This window comes from Vipera ursinii, assembly GCF_947247035.1.
Source record: "Vipera ursinii genome assembly, chromosome: Z".
In the NCBI taxonomy this organism is placed as follows: domain Eukaryota; kingdom Metazoa; phylum Chordata; class Lepidosauria; order Squamata; family Viperidae; genus Vipera; species Vipera ursinii.
This window is the reverse complement of record NC_139517.1, coordinates 47,112,364-47,135,519: the sequence shown is the minus strand read 5'-3', so window position 1 is coordinate 47,135,519 and position 23,156 is coordinate 47,112,364. Positions and strand designations below refer to the sequence as shown.

The window sequence follows — 23,156 nt, the reverse complement described above, 5'->3', positions numbered from 1 at the left end:
GAAATACTTCTTCCTGAAAACCTGCATTTGGTCAGCATCAACAGTGCTAGGCTAGATTGGGGCTAGCATATCTGGGATGGAAGAATCCAAAATGCAACCAAAAAGCTACAGCAAAGTCTAAATCAAAATTGCCTCCTGTGTACAATTGCAAGCATCCTGAAAGGAGGAATTACTAAAACCCCTTGAACCCCTTGAAAAGAGCCTTGGTGGAGCAGTGGGCTAATGCCTCCTTAAGTAACACCAGCTGCCTGCAATTAGTGCAGGTTCGCATCCCACCAGGCTCAAGGTTGACTCAGCCTTCCATCCTTCCCAGGTAGGTAAAATGAGGACCCAGATTGTTGGGGGCAATTAAGCTGACTTTGTAATAATGCCGCTTGGGGTGTGTGTGTGAAAGCCCTAATAAGCAGGCATATACATAGAATGAAGGCTACTGCTAAGCTTGTAAGCCGCCCTGAGTCTTCGGAGAAGGGCGGGATATAAATGGAATTAAAATAAATAAAATAAAATAAACCACCACTGAATTGGGCTACTTGAGCTGTAAGGGCTACAGTCAATATCAAATTAATCAAACCCAGGAATTCAGTTATAATGGATAAAAATGAATATTTCATTTCTTATTCATCCTAATGAAGAAAAATTTGAGACTTCCAGTTTGTGCTGCAGCAAAATGGGATGTAGGAAGGTAGGGCTCTGCCTTCCACACCCAATTTCGCCCTGCTAGGGGCCCTAAAATCACCCCAAAGAGGTGATGAAGAGGAGGGCTGCCTAGTTGATCATGGAGAGATGGCAGTCTTTCCATTCGATCCAAAGAAAGCCTTCCAAACCAAAAGGGGAAAGACCGGCTACATTCCTGTGGCTGGCCATTAGCTGCTGTCAACTGAAGGAGAAAAAAAAACACACTATTTAAGATATCGTAAACAGCATGTTTGGAACTGGGTGAGAATATTGATCCTTTCTTTACTATTTTACAATTGAATTTCCTGGGAAAGGCTCCCAAGAAGCTAAAAACTTCCAAATCTAAACGGAAGTGGCATTTTAATTTTATGGGGGACAGAAACATTCAATATTGAGCTGAAAGTAACATAATCTACATTTTCGATAAATTTGAGAACTGAAATAACTGTTAAGATTTTCTCTTTGGAAAAAAAAGGATTGAAGTGAAACATAAAAAATCAATCCTTTGTCCTAAGAGTGGAAAATGGACTTTGAATGGCATCTAGTGGTGGATTTGTGTATAGCACTATAATTTGCTTTGCTTGGTGATTCCTATCTTAGCTGGAAATAAAGGAAAATATTTTGGCATAATTATCGTCCTGATCTTCTTGTATTATAAATACCTACTGAGCTTGGACTTTTAACTTCAAGAGCTAGTGGGAGAGAAAGGAAACTTTGACCTTGGACTACATCTGGCTGGGAGAGACTTTTGAGCTGTTTTCAGAGAGGTTGATCATTTTGAACACTTCAAACATTGTGGATTACAACCTTGCCTGATTGACAATTTTTGAGATACTTGAGACAAAGGATTATTATAAAATATTGCTTTCAGAACTGAAACTATACTTTGGAATCTATTGGATTATAAAGGATACATTTAAAGACCAGAAAACTAATCTCTGGGAATGATGCCTCAAAAAAAAAAACACCTTTCAGAAAGAAATATATTCTATGCTAAAACTAATTCACCAAACAATTGTTGAATGCAAAGAGGACGTAAAGAGAAATCATAATGAGACTAAAAACAATTTAGACAATATAAACAAGCAAATCTCCAAATTAAATCTACAACTAGAAAGTTCCTAGATAATGACTACAAAGTATGAACAAATAATCCAGAAATCAGAAGATGAAATAGAGAAAATGGATTTAGAGATGGAAGAGATAAACGAAGGGAAATATAAATGACTATATACAAACAAAACACTACAAGACTTAGCCAGTGCTTTTTTGTATAAGAAAAAGGTGCTGGAACTCACACATGTCATCCAACCCGCCTTGCCTATCCTACAAGGTTCCATCCAAAAAAGGTGCCAGAACTCCGTTCTGAGCGTTCTATGAGAAAAAAAAGCCCTGGACTTCGCTATAACAACGAAAATGCAAAAGACTTTTTATCCCTTAGGTCTGCAAAAGGGAATATAGAGCTGTTAAGGGAAATGTCACAACTTGGGAGACAGGGAATAAAAAGAGAAATGGAGGGAGAAAGGAACTTAGAGTTATTTTAGGAATACAATGGACAGAATCCCACACCCCCAAAAATAATACTCTACTTAAATTGTCTTCCTCATGCCAAGCAATTTTTAGAAAAATAGAAAGAAAATTCCTAGACGATCTAATTGCCCTGGCTTGGAAAGTGACTTGGCAAAGAAAGAAAGTGAGATTTAAAAACCACAAGATTTGACCTTTTAGAGGGGGCATTATATGTTTAAATATTTCTTTGAATAAGATTAAAAGAACAGAAGACCTTTAGAAAGACTTTTATAATGAAAGTCAGACTTTTACAATGAAAGATATGATTTAGAATTAAAATAACATTTTTTTCTCTCTTTTTTGATATGGAAAATTTGAAGATAAGAGGAGGATTCTGTCAACCTAGCAGTTTGAAAGCACGTAAAAATGCAAGTAGAAAAATAGGGACCACTACGGTGGGAAGGTAACAGCGTTCCATGCGCCTTTGGCGTCTAGTCATGCTGGCCACATGACCACGGAGACGTCCTTGGACAAGCGCTGGCTCTTCGGCTTTGAAACAGAAATGAGCACTGGCCCCTAGAGTCGGAAATGACTAGCACGCATGTGCGGGGGAACCTTTACCTTTACCTAATGAAGGGAAAATGGAAAAAATATGGAGAAGAAAGGAAGATCAAGGAAAAAATACTGAATTGTGTAGTATTTAATTTAATTAATTTAATTTAATTTAATAACATTTATATACCGCCCTTCTCCCTGAGGACTCAGGGCGGTTCACAGGGCAGAATAAAATATTGTAGTATTGAACAGATTTATATTGAAGTTAATGTTAAATATTTGAACCCAGACAACATGTTGTTTACTAAGCACTAAAGACCATAATTTAAAAAATAAAATAAAACTTTTATTAAAAAAAAGAAACATTTGACACTCAGACAAATCAGCAATCAACAGGCACACAGAGATAAACAACATTTACATATCACTCAAAAAGCCCAAAGAGAAGCACCTCCTCACCAGCAATCAACAGCCATACCATATGAGCAGTGGTGTGATTCAGATATGTGAACAACTGGTTCTGTGTGGATGTCACTTCTGGAAGTCAATTTTGGGCCGGGGCAACAAAAAAATTAGCTGTCAGTTCTGCCGAACTGGTGTTAACTGGCTGAATCTCACCATTGCATATGAGCAGAGATTAACACCAAGATTAAAACTAGACCAATTGAGCAAATAATACCCCAGTCAAGAAACTACCAATGCACATAAACAACTAACAAGAAACAACAGCCTAATCAATAAACCATGAAGAACACTCCCACTAACACTGGCAGGGCAAGTCATATATAAAAACAAGAGCAAATTTCACTACCTTCTAGCATTGATGATGTTACCTAATTTAGTAATGAAATATCTGTAAGAAAACTACCAAGCTCAGAGGGTAGCAAAGATTTTGAAAAAAACATCTACTTATACAACTGGAAATTTCTAGTAGTTCCTACAAGTAACACTTTTCAAAACGTTGCTTTATAATCCAAGCTACATAAAGGTCTTTCTCAGTTTTCACAATAACTTAACTAAAGCAGGCAGAGCTAGCATGTCTCCTAGGCCCCTCAAATATTTGCAGGTAGCCAGCAATGGATTATCAATCAGATATAAACAAGCCTCTTGTACTTAAGTTAGCTTTTGGAAAGTAATTTTGACTTCACTAAGCAATTCATAGTAATCGATGATAGGTCCTTTGTGGTTCTTCTTTTGCAGAGATGTATTCTGAATGTCTATTGTTCCTTTCAAATGCTTTTTCCAAATGATTGGTGACACTCAGAGTTATTTTAGGAATACAATGGACAGAATCCCACACCCCAAAAAATAATACTCTACTTAAATTGTCTTCCTCATGCCAAGCAATTTTTAGAAAAATAGAAAGAAAATTCCTAGACGATCTAATTGCCCTGGCTTGGAAAGGTTAGGGAGGGGGGCGGGAAAAGAGTATGGCTGCTCGGGGAAGGCAGGCCTTCCGGGTACCATAACGCAGGCCAGGCCCACGACCATTCGCGATGGTGAGAAACGAGGACCAGTCGCCGACAATAACCAATGGCGTACTGACGAACATCCTATTCCCAGGATGGTGGGGAACGGCAGAAGGTGCACAAACAGAGGGCCGTATCGTCACCGGGAGTGTCATCTCCACTCTGTACAAGCGGTGAGACGCTCCGACCCTCTGTACTTCCCCGGAGGACCCGGGAGCGAAGGTGTGCAGCCTCCTATGCTAAGGCTGGTCTACCTGAATGCCAGGTCCGTAGCTAACAAGGCACACCTTGTTCGTGACCTAGTGGAGAGCGAGCACACGGACCTGGCTTGCATCACGGAAACCTGGCTGGGCCAAGAGGGTGGTGTCCCTCTGGTTGACCTCTGCCCGCCAGGTTTCCAGGTGCTGCACCAGCCTCGGACCCATGGGAGGGGCGGGGGAGTGGCAGTTATCATCAGGGAATCCCTTAGCCCGCGAGAGATCACCGTCCCTCAGATGGTCGGGTGTGAGTCTCTCCTACTGAGATACGGCCCGGGGGCGCAGTTGGGCCTGCTGCTGGCGTACCTACCACCTAATCGTGCAGCGGCAGCCCTGCCCGAGCTACTCGATGTCCTCTCAGGGTTGGTGGTTGAATTCCCAAGACTCATGGTCTTGGGCGACTTTAACCTACCGTCCCTGGGAGGATCGTCCGATCTGGCTCGGGAGTTCATGGCTTCCATGGCGGCCAAGGACCTGTCGCAAATAATTTCTGGACCGACTCATGAGAGAGGCCACACTCCAGACTTGGTGTTCTTATCTGGATGGTGGCGCGATGATATCGGTGGGGGTGCCACGACTGTTATGCCCCTGTCATGGACCGATCATCACCTCGTGCGGCTAGACTTCCCCTTTGCCACCTCCCGCCGTGGGTGCGCGGTGCCAACCAGATGGTACCGCCCTAGGCGCCTAATGGACCCTGATAGGTTCCAGGCAGCGCTTGGGAACGCACATGCACTCCCTGCTCACAGCTCGGCGGATGCCTTAGTGGAAGCCTGGGAAAAGGCAGCCACGGAGGCTCTGGACCGAGTTGTACCCTTGCGGCCTCTGACCCGGCGCAGATCCCAGCGAGCCCCATGGTTCACCGCGGAGCTCCGGGAGATGAAGCGTCGGAGATGGGGCCTAGAGAGCCGTTGGAGATCCAGTCGATCCGAATCCGACCGATTGCGATTAAGAATCCTCACCAGGTCTTATCTCGCTGCGATAAGGGTGGCAAAATCCAACTACTTTTCCACCCTCATCGCGTCCGCAGATAATCGCCCGGCTGCCTTGTTCAGGGTGACTCGCTCCCTACTGAACCAAGAGGTGAGGGAGGAACCCTTGCAGGGTCGAGCCGAGGAATTCGGTCAATATCTGCTGGATAAAATTGCTCGGATCCGAACTGGCCTGGACTCCAACTGGGCTGAGCTGGAAGAACAAGGCATGGACAGTCTTGTCGACGTCATCTGGGAGGAATTTGATCCTGTGACTCCTAAGGAAGTGGACAGGATTATGAGGAGGTTGAGCTCCTCCACATGCTTACTGGACCCGTGCCCTTCCTGGCTGGCATATGCAGCTCGAGAGGGGACACGAGGCTGGTTCCTGGCGGTCATCTCTGCTTCTCTGAGTGAGGGTCACTTCCCCACCGCCTTGAAGGAGGCGGTGGTGAGACCTCTCCTCAAGAAGCCCACCTTGGACCCATCCTCATTGAATAACTTTCGTCCAGTCTCCAATCTTCGCTTCCTTGCGAAGGTTGTTGAGAGCGTGGTGGCGCACCAACTCCCTCAGATCCTGGATGAAGCGGTTTATCTAGACCCGTACCAATCGGGCTTCAGGCCGGGCTACAGCACGGAGACGGCATTGGTCGCTCTGATGAATGATCTCTGGAGAGCCCGGGACAGGGGCCATTCCTCTGTCCTAGTCTTATTAGACCTTTCGGCGGCTTTCGATACCATCGACCATGGTATCTTGCTGCGACGCCTCAGGGGACTGGGAGTGGGAGGCACGGTTCTGCGTTGGTTCTCCTCCTTTCTCCAGGGTCGCTCGCAGTCGGTGCTGGCAGGGGGACAGAGGTCGACCCCGAGGCCTCTCATTTGCGAAGTCCCTCAGGGGTCGGTCCTCTCGCCTCTCCTGTTCAACATCTACATGAAACCGCTGGGTGAGATCATTCGCAGCTTTGGAGTAGGGTACCATCAGTATGCTGATGACACCCAGCTTTTCATCTCAACTCCAAACAACATCAGTGATGCCCTCGACGTGATGTCCCGCTGCCTGAAAGCGGTCCGGGAATGGATGGGGAGGAACAGGCTTCAACTGAACCCGGACAAGACTGAATGGCTGTACGTATCGGCAAGCCAGGATACTCAGAGCATCCCATCCCTTAACATCGGGGATGAGTTACTACCCCCTGTTGATAGGGCCCGCAACCTGGGTGTCCTCCTAGACTCACAGCTCTCCCTGGAAGATCACATAGGAGCTGTGACCAAGGGGGCCTTCTCCCGGGTTCGACTGGTGCGCCAACTACGGCCTTATCTGGACCTGGATGCCTTACATACAGTCACCCATGCCCTTGTGACCTCTCGCCTAGACTACTGTAACGCTCTCTACATGGGGCTGCCCTTGAGATCCACTCGGAAGCTTCAACTGGTGCAAAGTGCAGCGGCACGGACACTTTTGGGAGCCTCCCGATACTCCCATATCACACCTCTCCTCCGTGCGCTGCACTGGCTTCCAGTTGCCTTCCGAGTGAAGTTCAAGGTGCTAACAATGACATACAAAGCCCTACATGGCATGGGTCCGGACTACCTACGGGAGCACCTTCTGCCAATGTCAACACCCCACCGCCCTGTGCGCTCCCACAGAGAGGGCCTCCTCAGGGTGCCACCGCTCAAGGAATGTCGGCTGGTGGCCCCCAGGGGGAGGGCATTCTCAGTGGGTGCACCAGCCCTCAGGAACTGCTTACCAACTGAAATCCGGATGGCCCCCGACCTCCGCACCTTCCGGCGCGACTTAAAGACTTACCTATTCCAGCAGTCCGGCCTGGCCTGATAGCTCTGATAGCTCTAATTGGGGTCCCAGTTTGTTTTGTTTTGATTATTGTTTTTCAATACTGTTTCATTATGTTGCCTATCTTACTCTGTACACCGCCCCGAGTCCCTCGGGAGAAGGGCGGTTTATAAAAACAAATAAATAAATAAATTAAATACTGCTCTATTTTTTCCTTAAGAGATTTCCTTTGCCTTATAAAGTGTCTCATAATATTCTTTCACAATTTTTTTCATTACATTGTTTTGAAACTGTATTTCTCCTTTTGTATCCTGGAGTTTCTTTATTATTTTCTTTTCTTTTTCCTTTCTCAGTCTATATACTAGCCATCTTCCTGGCTTGTTAGCGTTTTAAAAAAAATCTGTTTAACCCATTTAATCTGTTGAGCCATTAATTACATCTCAGCTAAGTTTAATTTGTGCTTTATTATTTCCATTTGTTTCTTGAGTATTACTTTATCTGGATCTATTTGTAATTCTAATTCTAGTTTTCTAAGTTCCTCCCTCAACTTTAATAACATACATAAATCTTTAGTATAAATCTCAAGTTACACCATCAGATATTTCCTTTCTTTTTCCCTTAATATCTACTATCTTATATTAGGCTAATATAGCTATTATTATTAGGAACTAAGTAAAACCATCTTTGTTATACTTATCAATCATTTTAGCTTGTACATATCTTAATTGTGTTTGCATTCAATCCTTGTATATAGACAATGTCCTGTTATTGCTTTTTTCCCAAGCTTTAATTTCCCATCAATATTCAAGTTAACATTTGGTATTAATAATTTCCAAGCTTTAGGTAACCAAAGTTTCCCTTATCTCAATTTCCTTTTTCCCTTTTCATAACAATACCTAATAATCTAAATACACATCTTTTTGTGTATAGTCTTGTTCTGTTTTCTAAAAGTTATCTAGTTTCCACTATATTAAACCAAAAGTCTATTAGTCTTGTTACACATCTTACCTATTCAATTATGTTACTTTATTTTCTAAAAATTATCTATTTTCCATCATATTCAACCCTCTAATCCAGGGGTGTCAAACTCAATTTCATTGAGGGCCGCATCAGCATTGCGGTTGACCTCAGGGGGCCGGGTGGGTGTGGCCTGGGTGGGCGTGGCCTACTGGATGGGTGTGGCTAGAGTGCATATGGCCTACTGGGTGGGCATGGCCAGCTCTACATCGTTCGCATCAAGGGTGCCTATGGGGGCCTGGGCAGGAGTGGGACAGATCTGAGGGTCTCTGGCAGAAGGAGGGTCTCTGGGCCAGGGCCAAGGCAGTGGGGGCCGTTCCCTCACTGTTTCCAGGATGGCTTCGCGGGCCACATGAAACCACTTCACGGGCCAGATCTGGCCCCCGGGCCTTGTGTTTGACATGTCTGCTCTAATCAGTAATATGAAATCCCTCTAATAAATCAAAACCCTAGTTTCCTTCAGCCTTAGTCTGGCTTTCTTCCTTTGCCAACTAACCTTCCATGTCAGTACTTTTGAATCATCAAACAGTTCTCCCTCTATTATTATATATATTATTTGACATAAAGATCATTTGGTTACAGGTTTTTTTGGAAGAACTAGCCCATTTGTATTCATTACATCGCCTCTCTATTACTCCAATTTCCCACAGTTGTCCTGATAGGTTTATCTTCCATTCAATCTGTTCTTCTTCTTTTTCCTCAAATTTCTTGACTATTCCATCTCTAGCGATGGGGGGTGAGGTTGATAGGGCTCGCAACTTGGGCGTCCTCCTGGATTCACGACTCAATTTTGAAGACCATATAGGAGCCGTGACCAGGGGGGCTTTTGCCCAGGTTCGCCTGGTACGCCAGTTGCGACCCTATCTAGACCGAGATGCCCTACGCACAGTCACTCGCGCTCGTGACCTCCCGTTTAGACTACTGCAACGCTCTCTACATGGGGCTGCCCTTGAGGACCACTCGGAGGCTTCAGCTGGTGCAGAATGCGGCCGCGCGAGTTGTGATTGGGGTCTTCCGATACTCCCATGTAATACCTCTACTCTGCGAGCTGCATTGGCTTCCAGTTGCCCTCCGGGTGAGATTCAAGGTGCTGGTGATGACCTATAAAGCCCTAAATGGCTTGGGTCCGGGATATCTGAGGGAACACCTGCTGCCGGCATCAAGCTCCCTTCGTCCAGTGCGCTCCCACAGGGAGGGTCTTCTCAGGGTGCCACCGGTAAGAGATTGCCGGCGGACGACACCCAGGGATAGGGCCTTCTCAGTGGGGGCGCCTGCCCTTTGGAACCAGCTGCCAGTGGAGCTTAGGACTGCCCCCGACCTCCGCTCATTCCGCCGGGACCTGAAAACCTGGCTCTTCGAGCTCTCTGGCCCAGGCTGAGAATTTTAATTTTAATTTTAACGGGGTTTTATTTGTTCAGGGACGGATTTAATTTTTTAAAAAAAAATTTTTTAACTTTTGTATTCTTGTTTTTAATCACCCTGTAAACCACCCTGAGTCCTTTGGGAAAGGGCAGTATATAAATGTAATAAAATAAATAAATAAAATGAATAAAAAGTCTTTTCCATTTACAGTGTTGTTGTCACTCCCTTTTCTGATTTTTCTGTTGGCTGGATCTTTTGGTCAATTGAGTCCTCTGTCTTAGTGTTTAGTTCCACTTCTGTTATTTTCTGCATTGTTAGTTCTTTGGTTGTAATCAAGATCTGGGTTTGTATATCTAAGCTGGCATCTTGTTCCTTTATGTTGCCTCTTATTTTGTCACAAGCTGAAAGAATGTTTTCGTGTATTGATTTCAATATAGATAGGATTTTTTTTCTTGATCTTCATCCATATTCTCTTGATAATGTGTTAAGTTGAAGACTTTAAAATCAAATGTTAATGTCAAATGTTTGTTTTTTATAACTGGGTATGGGACATCTATTTCATTTGTTGTAGGTAGTCTTTATAGTGGGAATTGTTTGCCAAGTAAGAATTTATAGTCCAAGGTATTCCATCATCTTGTGTGATGACAGATGCTTCTCATGTAAAGAAATAGGAAAGCAATTCCCCACATTTAACTCTGAAAATCAGTGAAGGTTTTATATTCTTAGTTCAAACAGGCCAGATATGCTGCCCAGAAGTTTCTTCTTTACAGGTGAGTTTTTCACAGGTGGTATCTGTCAAGGTCAGAAGAGTTTTTTCTAGAGTGTGGGCTTCAAGCAAAGTCTCTTTTAGGCAATAACAAGTTGTAATACCACACTTCGCCACAGGATGTCACCAGTGCCATTTAAAGCTTTTTAAGTCCAAAGTTTTTATGATAGTTTTTCAAGTTTTATTTCTTTTTTTAGATAAAAACAGACGTCTCCAGTAAGAATAGGAAAACTTTTAGTCCCCAAGTTTCAAAAGGATATACATCCAATTAAATTAAAATTGTTCTTATAGTTGCTGATTCCCCTGTTAGAGGGTGGGGTAAAAGTTCCCTCTCTCCTCACAGGAGGAAAAATACTTTGGGCAGCTTTTACAAGAAAAGATATTTAAAGTCTTAAGGAGAAGATCAGATCTCACCTAGTTTCATCCGCATTGCCTTAAAGGTGCTTTGACTTCAGCTGTCAGCAGCTTAGTGACAAGCCATATTGCTATGGCCGGTCTTTCCCCCGCCAGTTTGGAGGGCTGCCCTGGATCAAACGGAAGGGCTGCCACCCTCCCATGATCAAGCGGGGGTCCCTTCCTTGCTCATTGCCCCTACAGGGTGACTTTCAACCCTTTCCAGGGTCCCCCAGTGGGATGAATTCGGACGCGAAAGTTGAAGCTCATCATCTAGCATCCACACTGCCGTGATGGCAAACCAGAAGTCGGCATGATCTGTTTTTGACAAACCCATGTTGGCTTTTGGTAATTACTTTGTTTGCTTCTAGGTGTTCGCTGATTTGTTGCTTATCTTTTCCAGAATCTTCCCAGGTATTGAGGTCAGGCTGATAGGTCTGTAGTTTCCTGGATCCATTTTCCCCCTTTTTTTAAAGATAGGAACTACATCAGCTCTTTTCCAGTCCTCTGGTAGTTCCCCAGTGCTCCAGGATCTTTGAAAAATATAGTTCAGTGGTTCTGAGGTCACATCTGCTAGTTCCTTCAGAACCTTGGGGTGTAGTCCATCTGGTCCTGATGATTTGAACTCGTCTAGGGTGGACAGGTGCTCACTTACCATTTTCTTGCCTATCTTGTGTTTCTAACCTGTTTTTTACGGTAGGTTGGACTATTTTTTCCCTTTGTGTAAAACGGATGCAAAAAACAAGTTGAATGGAATGTAATGGAATTAACCAAACCCAAGTCCTATAGTCGTTCTTCATATGTTTTAGTCTCCAGGCTTTTGATCACCTAAGTTGCTCTGCTTTCTTAGTTCTGCTTTCTCCCTCTTGCTTGTCATCTTGCCACTTTGTCCTACTAACGGACCAATCATTTCCTTAACTTTTTCTTGTTTTTTACATGTTGAAAGAAGCTTTGTTTACTTTTGTCGCAAACCTTAGTTCATTTTGAGCCTTAGCTACCCTCACTTCATCTTTACAGGCTCGGGCTATTTGCTAATATTCTGCCTTAGTTATGTGCCCCTTTCCACTTTTTATACTTGTCCTTTTTGTCTTTCAATTTATCAGTTTTATTTCTTTTTGATACATATTTAAGTAAAATAATAGTGTTATAATTTATAGATATGACTTATATAGATAGCTGGGATGCCAGAGTGCTGGCCCACAGGCTGGATGTGTCATGGTAAAACCATGCCCACCCTTTTGCTGGCAATGGAAAAGTCACGATGCCGCAACAAGTCACGTGACATTGCGAGTTTGACACCCCGGATCTATAGACTTATAGATTTTGAAAAGTGATTTTTGTCTTTATCATGATTGTGTTATTCTGAGAAATTTTGTTTTCAGGAGATTTAGGGAATAACTTTCCTATTGCTTACCAGCCATGTTTTAACTACCGTTAGGTATTTTCTCCTATAATCACCAGATCTTCTTTGTTGTTATTTCTGCCTGCCAATCCTTTAGTAGAAAGAATGGCAACTAAACCTGTGACGTAACTTTCTCTACAGGCAACGGAATTACTTGATGCAATCCTTGAAGGTTACCCAAAAAGCAAGAAACAGTTCTTTGTGAGTATTACATGTAAACTAATATTGAGAACCACAAGCTTATAAGCAGGCATTTTTTGGTCAGTTTGAAGTGTGGATCAGTTCAACTACTGGGCCAGGTATGGTCTGCAGAATACTCTTATTTTCATTTATTACACCTTAAAAGAATATGTGTTGTTTCTTGTTCAGGAGGAAGTTGGCATCGAGACAGATGAAGATTTCAATGTTACAGTACCCTCTGTGTGAACCAAGATCTCAGCTGCGTAACTGAAATCTAAGCATTCAAGTTTCAGTTTCTCATATTCTATGTTGCTCTGATTTTTAAAATCTAAAAATATTTGCATACATTGGGGATAAGCACACCTCTCATTACATTGTTTAGTTTTTTCCTAGTATTTCACCATAGGACTTCCTAATCAGTTTGTTTTGTTCTTAAAGTAGTTAGAACAAAATTTTAGTAAGCACTTGAAAAAATCTGGGAGGGGAATCAAAATAAATATTTGAATTTCTGATAGTATTGTTTTCTCTGTAATCGGTCTGCATATTGGATCAATAACATATTATGCCATTATACCAATGCTAATAGTGTTGCTAACTAGAGTGAGCTATTTATGCCACCAAGGATTAGGAAAATTTTAATGTCAGTCGTTACTTAACCATCATGCTTTGCTTTATGCTATGAAAGTCACCTTGAGAGATGCAAACAAATTTTCTCCAAGCTAATTGGGCAATAGTGGGAGGGAGAACAGCTGGGTTTACCTCTTTATTACATGGAAGAAAAACTATATTCCTTGGAAAATTGACATTAAAGAATTTCCTGACGGGCAAGTGGCTATTGGATTAGATGAAAAATAGGCATATTCTTGTATGGTTGCATGTTGACAAGTTCATGTTGCCAAATTTTGGGAGGAAAATACAAATTTTCAGTAGCTCAAGGACTTTATCTTTGCTAAAGGTAATATTGATGCCTTAAGCCAGATGTATAATACATCCATTTAAACATTTAAAGCTGCTGAGCCCTCCTTAAATAAGAACCAATATTGTGGGACATTCCTACCTGAAAATGTCAGTGGATCATTATATATGACTCAGAATCCAAAATAATATGAAAAGGATAGCGCCCCCTTCCCCAGCCTGGAAACTACCATTTTATACAATTACCATGCAGTAATTTCAACCTAAATACCTAGGTCCAGAGTCTTCTAAAATATTTTAGATAAAATCAAGCAAAGCCAATGAAGCCATTCAACCACATAGCAAATTTATTAGAACTCCATGTCATAATAAAAAAATAGCAAGGTTTTGTCTGAGTTAATGTCCTTCTCCACCAACCAGCAGTAGATCCAGAAAGCAGTGCCTATAAAAGACAGTGGACCCACCTTTGCAGCAAAAAGTAAACAAAAAAGGAGCTGCAGAAGGGAGTTGGCTTAATTTACTTCATTGCATTATTAGAAACCAAGGCTACAACAGACTAAAAGATATTTTCTCTTTTATTGCTACAACATAATTGATAAGCCTATTCAGATTTTTAATCCATAGAATTGAAGGCAAATAATGATTGCATATGTTAGTTTTAAAAAGCTGAAGATTGATTACACAACAGGAGGTTGTTGCTAGATGACTTACTAGGCTATCAGAATGTATTATACAAAAGAAGACAATTTATTGCTTAACTTCCCTGGTTCTCTGTTCTTAACCCAAGGTAAATGCTACATGGAGCCATGGTAATATGTAAAACAGTTGTTTTATAATAATTAAACCTAGCTTCTGCTCTTTGAACCAAACCTGGGACATAACATCTAGGCATTTAGAAAAAGTATTTACCAAACTGAGGTGAAGTGACAGTCTGGTGTTTCTGCAAGTTTAAGAAAAGAATTTGGCTCATTTTGAAACCCTGGTATATTCTAAATATCTTTCTATTAGATCAGTTACATTAATGCATAGGAACATGTGGAGCCAAGGCTTGAAAATGAGATGGCAACAAGCAATCCCCATGAATTGAGAACTGGTTATTTTTCTGCTCATCTAAAGAGTTTGCAGTGTAAATTCAGGGAATTCCAGAAGTAAACCCAATCTGTAGCCCTAAAAAAGCTTGAAATGGAATTACTGGAAGGAATAAAGGGTTTTGGCCACATCTCCAAATTATATTAGGCCCCTTCAAAGCTTTATTTCTGATTAGTAGAGTTGGCTCTTCAGTCGTTGCAGTACACCAATGACAATGTCTCGCAGGGTCTGTGGAAAAAGAGACTAAGTTGATAGTAAACTCTTTCTGCTATAATCTATGCTCTGAAAAACATGGTAGATATAAAGTTCTGCCTGAATTAAATCACCAATCACCTTTCTATTTCTGAAGTCTGAGTATGGCAATTTCTCAACCTTTTAGCATAACAATAGAATTTATACCACCTGCACTGCAGCAAGTTCATGGGGAAAAAAATGCTGCTTCTATTCAAGTGTTTCATTTTTCTCTTCCTAAGCAATGCCAAGAGTACTTTTCTGTGAAAGACATGATCATCTGTCACTGTTAGGCTGTTTATTCAGCACAAAGGCCAGCCAGAGAAGCTGACTATTATTATTTAAGGGACAGCAATAGATATCCACATTATTTTTTATATGATTACCTCTGAATCCAGGAAAGCTTCAAGAAGCAAATCAAGTATATTTTTCCTACATGTGATATTGGCCATACGTTCTTATGTTCTGGAATTACCTGTGGCTTACAGTGCTCTTCTATCCAGCTGAAAACACAAGCTGAGAGCTCCTGAAAGCTGGTCACAGAGATTGAGGCATTAAAGGACTGGAACAAGGAGTCCATGATACCCTGGAAAACATTGAACTTCACTTGGTCAGAGACCTGATTCTTTCCTTCACTGGGATTGTCCTGGTGAGCTTTAACAATGTCTTCATAGTTTCTGAAATGCATATATGTGATTAGTTAACTTAGCAGGAAACGTGGAATAATCATATCTGGAATAATAAATTGATAATCATTTTGCAGAGTAAACATTTCTCAAGGACAGGATGGAAGAGCTGGAACAATAAATGATGACCACGTTACAGAGTAAATGTTTCTCAAAGACAGAATGGAATTTACTGTTGAACTAAAAGTGTCTGTCTCCTCCTCCCTGGAGGCATACATATTCCTGGTAACATATTTCTTTCCTATTTTTCCTGAAAACCACAGCTGTGACTGAGCTAAGAAAGTCACCCTGTGACCATCTATGGCTGAAGGTAGTTAAAACATAGGTCTTCCTGCTCTTAGTCTAATATCACATCAATATACAAATGCACAAGACTTACACTTTCATGATTTTTAAGGCCAGTACATCTTTCCGGAGAGTGGAAACCTCTTCCTCTTGCTTCTTTTTTTCTTTGTGCAAGAACTGAATATAATCAATGGCTGGGTAGCAGAGAAATCAACAATTTAGAAAGGAGTTATTAATTCTTTTTAAAGCCTAACAGCCAACACCTGGCTATTCATATATTTCTAAGCTCAATTACATTAAAGTTGCCGTTCCATTGTCTAGAATGAAGACAGAGTTAAGTAGATTCACAAACACTAAGACTAATATGTTGTTGGAGAACCATGTTAATGTACGATGGCAAAAAACTAGAGTCTAGTTATACTTTTTATAACTTTTTTTTGTTAAAGACAAATTTTAGTTAAAAAGCATAAGCATTAGTTGTAGGTCACTTAAATGTACAGAGTGGCTAAACTGCCAAAAGATTTAGACTGGAATTAACTGCTAGCTCAATAAGTTTGTTTGGAAATCAGACACGTTTCCAAATCTGTCTCTTATAATTTGCATAACTCCTCCTTCCCCATTCTATTTCTGCAACAATCTAGCCACTATATATCTCCCATAAAGTGGGCTCTATATAGAGCTCATGAAAATTTACACCTTTTAATAAAATATGTTAATCAGAAAAGTGATTATTCTGTTTTGTTCTACAGTAGTTAAGATTCATATATTTACAGAATTTAATAGTAGTTATATAATGCACATTCTGAAATCTGTACAGATTTCTGGGAATCTTGTAACTGGTCTTGGACATGGGCCAAGGAACACAGATAATCTTGGGAGCCCTACTCACTCTTCTGCAGCACAATCGCCTTGCTTAGCTTCTGGGAACCTATAGAGAAATCTTGCTGCTGGCATGTGGGTACAATTGCTTGCAAATCATCATAACCTTTCTGTTAAAAAAACAGAAAAGCATTACAACTCACATATCAAATCTGCCCTATATGACAAGAAAATTAAGTACAAGCAGTAGAACCGGGTCAGTAAATCTATCTTCCTTTACCTGTTCTTCCAAAGTGGAAGCTGTGTAAACTTGTTATAAGGAATTTGAGATGCAACAAATAGCAAGCATACCTATATGGTTTGTCATGTTCTCACCTTGATAGCATCCCTCCGCTTTTGCTCAGCTTGTGTATGAGCACGACGGCGGCGATCCTTGTATGATTCTTTGTAGGTATCTTGTTGGTAATCAGAGTCTTCATCATCTGTGGCATGAAAAGAATCTTTGTTGGCAAAGCAAGGAAGGGAAGTCATTGTGAGAGCTCCCAATAATTTCCTAATCACAAAGTTTCAATTTATTGAAAGAAGGGCAAATAGACTATTTAAGAACCACTAACAGCATTGCTTAGCCTCGGATTTATTTTTCAAAGGGAAACAGGAATGATTTGACCTTAGCTTTATAACGTAAGAAAATAGTCCCTAAAAGCAACTTTCATTTCAGCATACTTAAGAAAATACTTCCTTCAGCTTTCAGTTGCAACTGAAAAATTACTTATTTCCCTTAATGCAATATAATGTTTAAGTGAAATGTTAAGTGAAGAACCAAATTGTTTAATAAAAATAATAAACTATTTAAACTACTTAACAGAAAGACTCAAACAGATTCAGAAAGAATTCTATGTACCGTAATTGATGCTAAATAAGGCAGGAATCAGCAATGTGTCCATTGGCATCCTGAAAGGAGCCCACAAATCAATGACAAACATAAAAAAAACATTGTTTAAAATGACTAAGATTTTTGGAGGAACATGTGGAGTACCAGAGAAGATAATCTGATAATAAATGAATAAACTGGTTTGCAACCTATCTAAAACAGGGGGAAAATGAAACATAATAAAAGGAACCTGTCATTTTCAGAAGATATTAAATATACTTCAGTGGCTATTAGTCCTTTAAAAATAACAAAAGTAGAGAATACGAAAGATCCCCTAGACACCCTTTGGATGACTAATACAATTAGAAGAGCTATTCCATTCTCTACTTGTATTTTCTTTTAGGATGCCAGGATAGGAATACCCAATATATTATTTGAAAATAACTTTTATTTTTGTTTTTGACTCCATTCTGTCTTTAAAAAATCTAGGTAATGACAAGGGTGATGAGGAACAGTAATAAATATGAATGTTTAGAAATAAAGGAATACATTAGGTAGGCAAAACTATTCTATAATTCAGGAAGCAATAGGAAGAAATCCATCAGAGGGTATATGTGATTGTGGATGAATTGCTGAACTGTTCAGTATCTGCACAATTATTACAATAGCTATAAATTAGGTCAGTGTGTATCAGAAATTCATGAGATACATCTGTTGAAAATAATTGTGATGGTGTAGACAGTTTTTGCCTATACAAACTTTGCAGTGGCAGGAAATGTTTGGAATTATATAATGTTGGTATAATAGTTAAGAACTGTGATTTCTAAATCTACAGCTAGCAAATTTCACAAAGCAAGGTATGTTGGCTTAGGTTTGTCTTGCACAAAAATATAATTTGGTATTGTCACCTGATTGGAAGATATTCCCTACTTTCAAGAACCATTAGTAATAAAATATGAAATTAGATCAACGCTCCAGTCATTACCAAGTCATAAGGCTATAGGAATTGTTGGGATATCTGAAGAAATATGGCAAGCAACAGAAGAAAAATCCTGTCGAGGTTCTAACCAAGTTCTACTAGCAAATCGAGAGATCGATGCATAGATTGGAAGAAATGTACCTAAATACCAATACCAAAGAAAGATTGCTTAACAGAATGCAAATCATTCTATTATCCACAATTTCACATGGCAGTAAAATAATATTTAGAATCATCCAATGCAGATTACAGCATGACATGGAAAGGGAAATGCTAGATGTTTGAAGTCACTTCAGAAAAGCCAAGTAAGAAAAACATTGTTGGTGTACACTGACTAAATAACTGAGAAAGCCAAAGAATAACTAATAAAAGTCTGCACATGCTTCAGTGAGGATAAAAAGCCTTTGATCATTTCAAGCTGTAAAATGTGCTTAGAAAAAAATCCAAACCCACCTCACTATCTTATGTGGAACCTATACAAGTCAGGAAATCATATTACAGACAGAACATTGCAAAACAAACTGGCTATAAGGTGGCAAAGAAATGAGGCAGGATTGCAAACTCTCCCCTTATTTATTTAACCTATCTGTGAAATATATTTTGAAGGAAACTGGATAGAGGAGGATGAGCATCATTTTAAAACTGGAGAAAGATACATCAATAACTTATACTACACTGATGATTGTATTCTTATAACTGAAAGTAAAATGATAGGCAAACTCTAGTAATGAAAATCAAGGAGCGTAGTGAAAAATGGGGCTAAGATTAAACATAAAGACCGGACTAAGGGCAATAAATACAACAACCAGACTAAGAACTAATAATGAAGATACTGAAGTACTGGATAGCTTTTATTTATTTGGGATCACCATGTAGAAATAAGTCAAGAATCTGTTTTCCCAAAAATAAACCCCACCCCCCAAAAAAGACCTACCCTGATTTGTGTGGGTGGGCCTAATATAAACCCAACTCCAAAAATAAGCCCTAATGAGGACCCCACCCACTCCATCCCACCTGGCTGCCGCAATGGGGCAGGAGGCTGCGCGGCACATTGCGCCGCTGCCACCACAATGAGGCAAGGCAGGTGGCGGAGGGTGGAGCTGCCCCCATGCACCCTGCACCCACTTCCTTCAGCCCCCCCCCACCATTCCTTGCTCCCTTTCACTCCCCTCCTGAGCTGGACTGCCATGCTACTGTATGGAGGATGGGCGTGGTAGGCCTGGTCACCCTCTGCTGTTTTGCAACCAGGCGGAAGTGTCGGTAAAAGGCTTTGCTGCCACTGTGCACCGCTGGGGCTTTCTTTGTGCTTCAGCCCACAAATCATCTGTCTGGTGGCAGCCGCCTCCTCCACTAAGTCTCCTGTGGCTTGCACCATGACTGGGCAGCGCAAGCCTCCCCTGCCACCTCCTTCCACCAGCCCTCCATCGCCGCCACTGGAGGGAACGGGGAGGGGAACAGCTCTGCACAGTGATGCAGAGAAGAGCACTTGCTTGCTGCCCTGCATCGCCCCGCGTCTCCCTTCTCTGTTCTGGAAATGGCAGCCCCATTTCCTGCCGCTTCTCCCAGCACTGCTATATAGCTTGGCGCACCATCGCCCAGCTCCTCCCTCTTCCCGAGAAGCTGGAAGGTCTGACTGAAATTTTTTTTTAGTCTCACGATCTCCATTTCCCTGCAGCAAGAGAGAAACATGCCGGAGCTGGAAAGCAGGTTAGTGTTCTCCTCCCTGTTCTCTGTTCTCTCCCGTGGCGGTGATGGAAGGCTGGTAGAAGGAGGCGGCACAGGAGTCTTACACTGCCTGTTCATGGCTCAAGCTACGGGAGAGTTGGTGGAGGCAGTGGCTGCTGCCGGGCAGATGATCTCTGGGGCAAAGCACAAAGAAAGCCCTTCATGCCGTGAGCAGCCACAGAAGTGGGTCAGCAGCCATGCAGGCTCTTCCTGGATGGGGCTGTTGGTGCCGCCGCCACAATGCGAGGTAGGTGTCACTGGAAATGTAAGACACCTGACCTAATGCCTCTTTTGGAGGCAAAATTAATATAAGACCGAGTCTTATATTCTTTCGAGGAAACACGGTAAGACATATTTAGAGTAGAAAACTGAGGTTTACTGAGAGGAAAGGAAGCAATTCATTACCTGTATTTGGTACTGAAGAGGCACTGGTAGAACCAATACTATTAGCTCTTGATACAATCATCACTTTTTTTCTGTTTTCCACAAAGAGTGCTAGAAGATAAGCAAAAGTATTCATAACTCAAACTAATTTGTTGTTGTTGTTAGCTGCGAAGTCGTGTCCGACCCATCGCGACCCTATGGACAATGTTCCTCCAGGCCTTCCTGTCCTCTACCATCTTCTGGAGTCCATTTAAGCTCACGCCTACTGCTTCAGTGACTCCATCCAGCCACCTCATTCTCTGTCGTCCCCTTCTTCTATTGCCCTCGATCTTCCCCAGCATTAGGCTCTTCTCCAGGGAGTCCTTCCTTCTCATTAGGTGGCCAAAGTACTTGAGTTTTAGCTTCAGGATCTGGCCTTCTAAAGAGCAGTCAGGATTGATCTCCTCTAGGACTGACCGGTTTGATCGCCTTGCAGTCCAAGGGACTCGCAGGAGTCTTCTCCAGCACCATAGTTCAAAGGCCTCAATTCTTTGGCGCTCAGCCTTTCTTATGGTCCAACTTTCACTACCATACATTGCAACTGGAAAGACCATAGCCTTGACTAATTTACTAATTTACTAATTAGTAATTTAATAATTTAGGTACCCTTTGCTGTTCAATAAATTATACTTTTAAAAATGGATACTACTTATATTTAAGGCAAGGATTTTAATAGGTATTGATTGCAATTATACAAAAGAGTAATTTGTTTAGTCAGCAAGTACTCAATATCAGTGAATGGCACTATCATTTGCAAAATTAGTTTCTTTCTTCCTCCCCACCTCCCTGCAATTGGTTCTCTCATTTTGATTTCAAGGCAAGGACACTATTCCTTCCCTATTCACTCACTGTTTTGTTAGGAATTCATTCAAAGCACAATATGAAATTAGCAAACACTGTGCTTCTTGAATATTGCTCATGTGAAAGAACTTTGGGGAAATAAGAAATGGCAGCAACCACAAATAATGCCTAACTACTAAACTAAAATTTGTGAATTCCCTAGTATGAATTCTTCATAGAAGAATTGCACCAGGGTAAGAGAATGATAAAGGGATAAGAACTTACCAGAATCCAACCCGTTGTCATTATAGGAAATATCAACCTGTTGAATTATGTTACAAAGAGAAAATATAAGAGATCATTTTCCATTGTTCAACTTTGATAACTCAGGTTGTGAGTTGTATTGAATACATTTCCCTAAGCATCTCTTAAAGCTCCATGGGGACTACATGAAGAGCTATGTTAAATGGATCTACTGTTGTATCTCACACTGAATATGTAAAATAAGTAAGTACTGCCTATAAACACACATAGAAACAGTCCAATTTGTATCATCACTTTTGGGGCTGTTTCTGAGCAACAACTAAGGCATGTTTTTACAATACTAAGCCAACATTTACTATATTTTCCTCTAGAAAAAATATCACTGGAAAAAGTTAAATTACAATGCAAGGATAGTCCCTTAAAATGCTTCAGTCTTACCCTTGCACAATTTGTTGCAATAGAGAAACAACAGGAAGCAATGGCATGTTGCAACATTAAAAGTTATAAAGTTCAAACTCTGGATATGAGGGAAACAATACTTTGCCTCAAAGAAAATATAGTAATATAAATTATACAGTTGGTCACTCTTCTGTTCTATCCAGCATGCTAGTGACAGTAATACTTAATAAAATGTAATCAATAAAGTCTCAAATAAAAAGTTCATTTTTAATAAAGATAGTTTTGAGCATACCAATCATGCTATATTGCTAAGGTGGGAAGTTAATGTTGTCTCTCATCTTCATTTCTGTTTTATGTAGAATAATTTGCAATGAGATAAGCAGCAAATTTACTAGCTCATCTATAAACATCGCCATCCTCACCTTAATCATCATGATAGAAAAAGCTACCGCTATCAAAGGAGCAACAATCTTATTAATTCTAGGAGTAACCTTTAGAATCTTAGTGTCCAGTTATTAGTTTTATTATGCTATCTATGCAACAAACCAAATTTAACGAATCTGGGCATGAAATATTCCTGAGAAACCAGTGGCTATGTTTACACAACATATTACCCCATGGCTTATTAAACATCGTGTACCCAATTAATACAGCTGAGAGTTTGCACAACAGCGCGCAATCACACCGGCTACATTTGCTCATTGAACCAAACTAATTTATCAGCTATCTTCAGCCTAGCATACTGCACGAACCCAGCCTAAATATCACTCCTATCCCAGTTACAGGCAACGAAACGGTAGTCAAAACAGACTACTTTCTACTCAACACGGCAAGAAAAAGCAATCTTCCTATGTTCAGAGATTTGCTACACTACTATTTTATAATACTGGATCCCAGCAAACAACTAAAATCTCCTAAAAATACTGTCTGCTCTGACAGCTGATTCTGTCCTTTGCTTTTTCTACTCGTATCGCTCACTTTTCCTCCCCAAGGAGATTCCGAAGAAACACTCGACGGCTCCACCATCTTTTCCCCTACCTTAGGCACATGCTCACGTATCATCTCCAGAGCGGCCAATCAAGCTCGGGGAGCACACTTCCGGGAAGAAGGAGCATGGATTAGAAGGGATGCTGGGAGAAGTAGTTTCTTTGGTCTCTAATTAACTCTCTATGGTCTCCTGCGTCCCCAACGTAACAAATCGTGTTGGCCTGCCTTTTGTCCATGTACTGTGCCTGCGGATTCGCATCTCCATTTAAGTCCGGGATTTCGTCATAACTTCATCTAGGCAGCCCAAGAGGGAATATAACTGGAAAGCTTCCTCAGACGTTTCTTCTAAATGATC

General features: G+C 41.2%; 2 protein-coding genes across 4 annotated transcripts in view; one reads left to right on the top strand and one right to left on the bottom strand.

Annotated features, from left to right (window-relative positions):
- The window catches only part of RETREG3 (reticulophagy regulator family member 3), a 61,895-nt gene extending 49,127 nt beyond the window's left edge, over positions 1–12,768 (top strand). The window contains exons 15-16 of the mRNA XM_083376325.1: positions 12,310–12,369; positions 12,538–12,768. Coding sequence (XP_083232451.1) covers positions 12,310–12,369; positions 12,538–12,594 — 117 coding nt within the window. The 3' untranslated portion in view covers positions 12,595–12,768. The remainder of the gene's footprint in view (positions 1–12,309; positions 12,370–12,537) is intronic.
- MLX (MAX dimerization protein MLX) lies at positions 12,538–23,037 on the bottom strand (the record flags this gene model as incomplete). Of its 3 annotated transcripts, XM_083376329.1 has the most annotated exons (9): positions 12,538–14,580; positions 15,059–15,260; positions 15,649–15,748; positions 16,444–16,543; positions 16,749–16,855; positions 20,354–20,443; positions 21,437–21,473; positions 22,107–22,160; positions 22,793–22,835. In XM_083376329.1, the coding sequence occupies 6 exons, from the start codon at positions 20,412–20,414 to the stop codon at positions 14,524–14,526; spliced, it is 627 nt and encodes a 208-aa protein (XP_083232455.1). In that variant the 3' UTR covers positions 12,538–14,523. The 3 variants fall into 3 exon arrangements, with proteins under 3 accessions (XP_083232455.1, XP_083232454.1, XP_083232453.1); XM_083376328.1 differs by lacking the exons at positions 22,107–22,160; positions 22,793–22,835 and adding an exon at positions 22,853–23,037; XM_083376327.1 differs by lacking the exon at positions 22,107–22,160 and having other exon boundaries at positions 22,793–22,876.
- Positions 23,038–23,156: the final 119 nt, after the last annotated feature.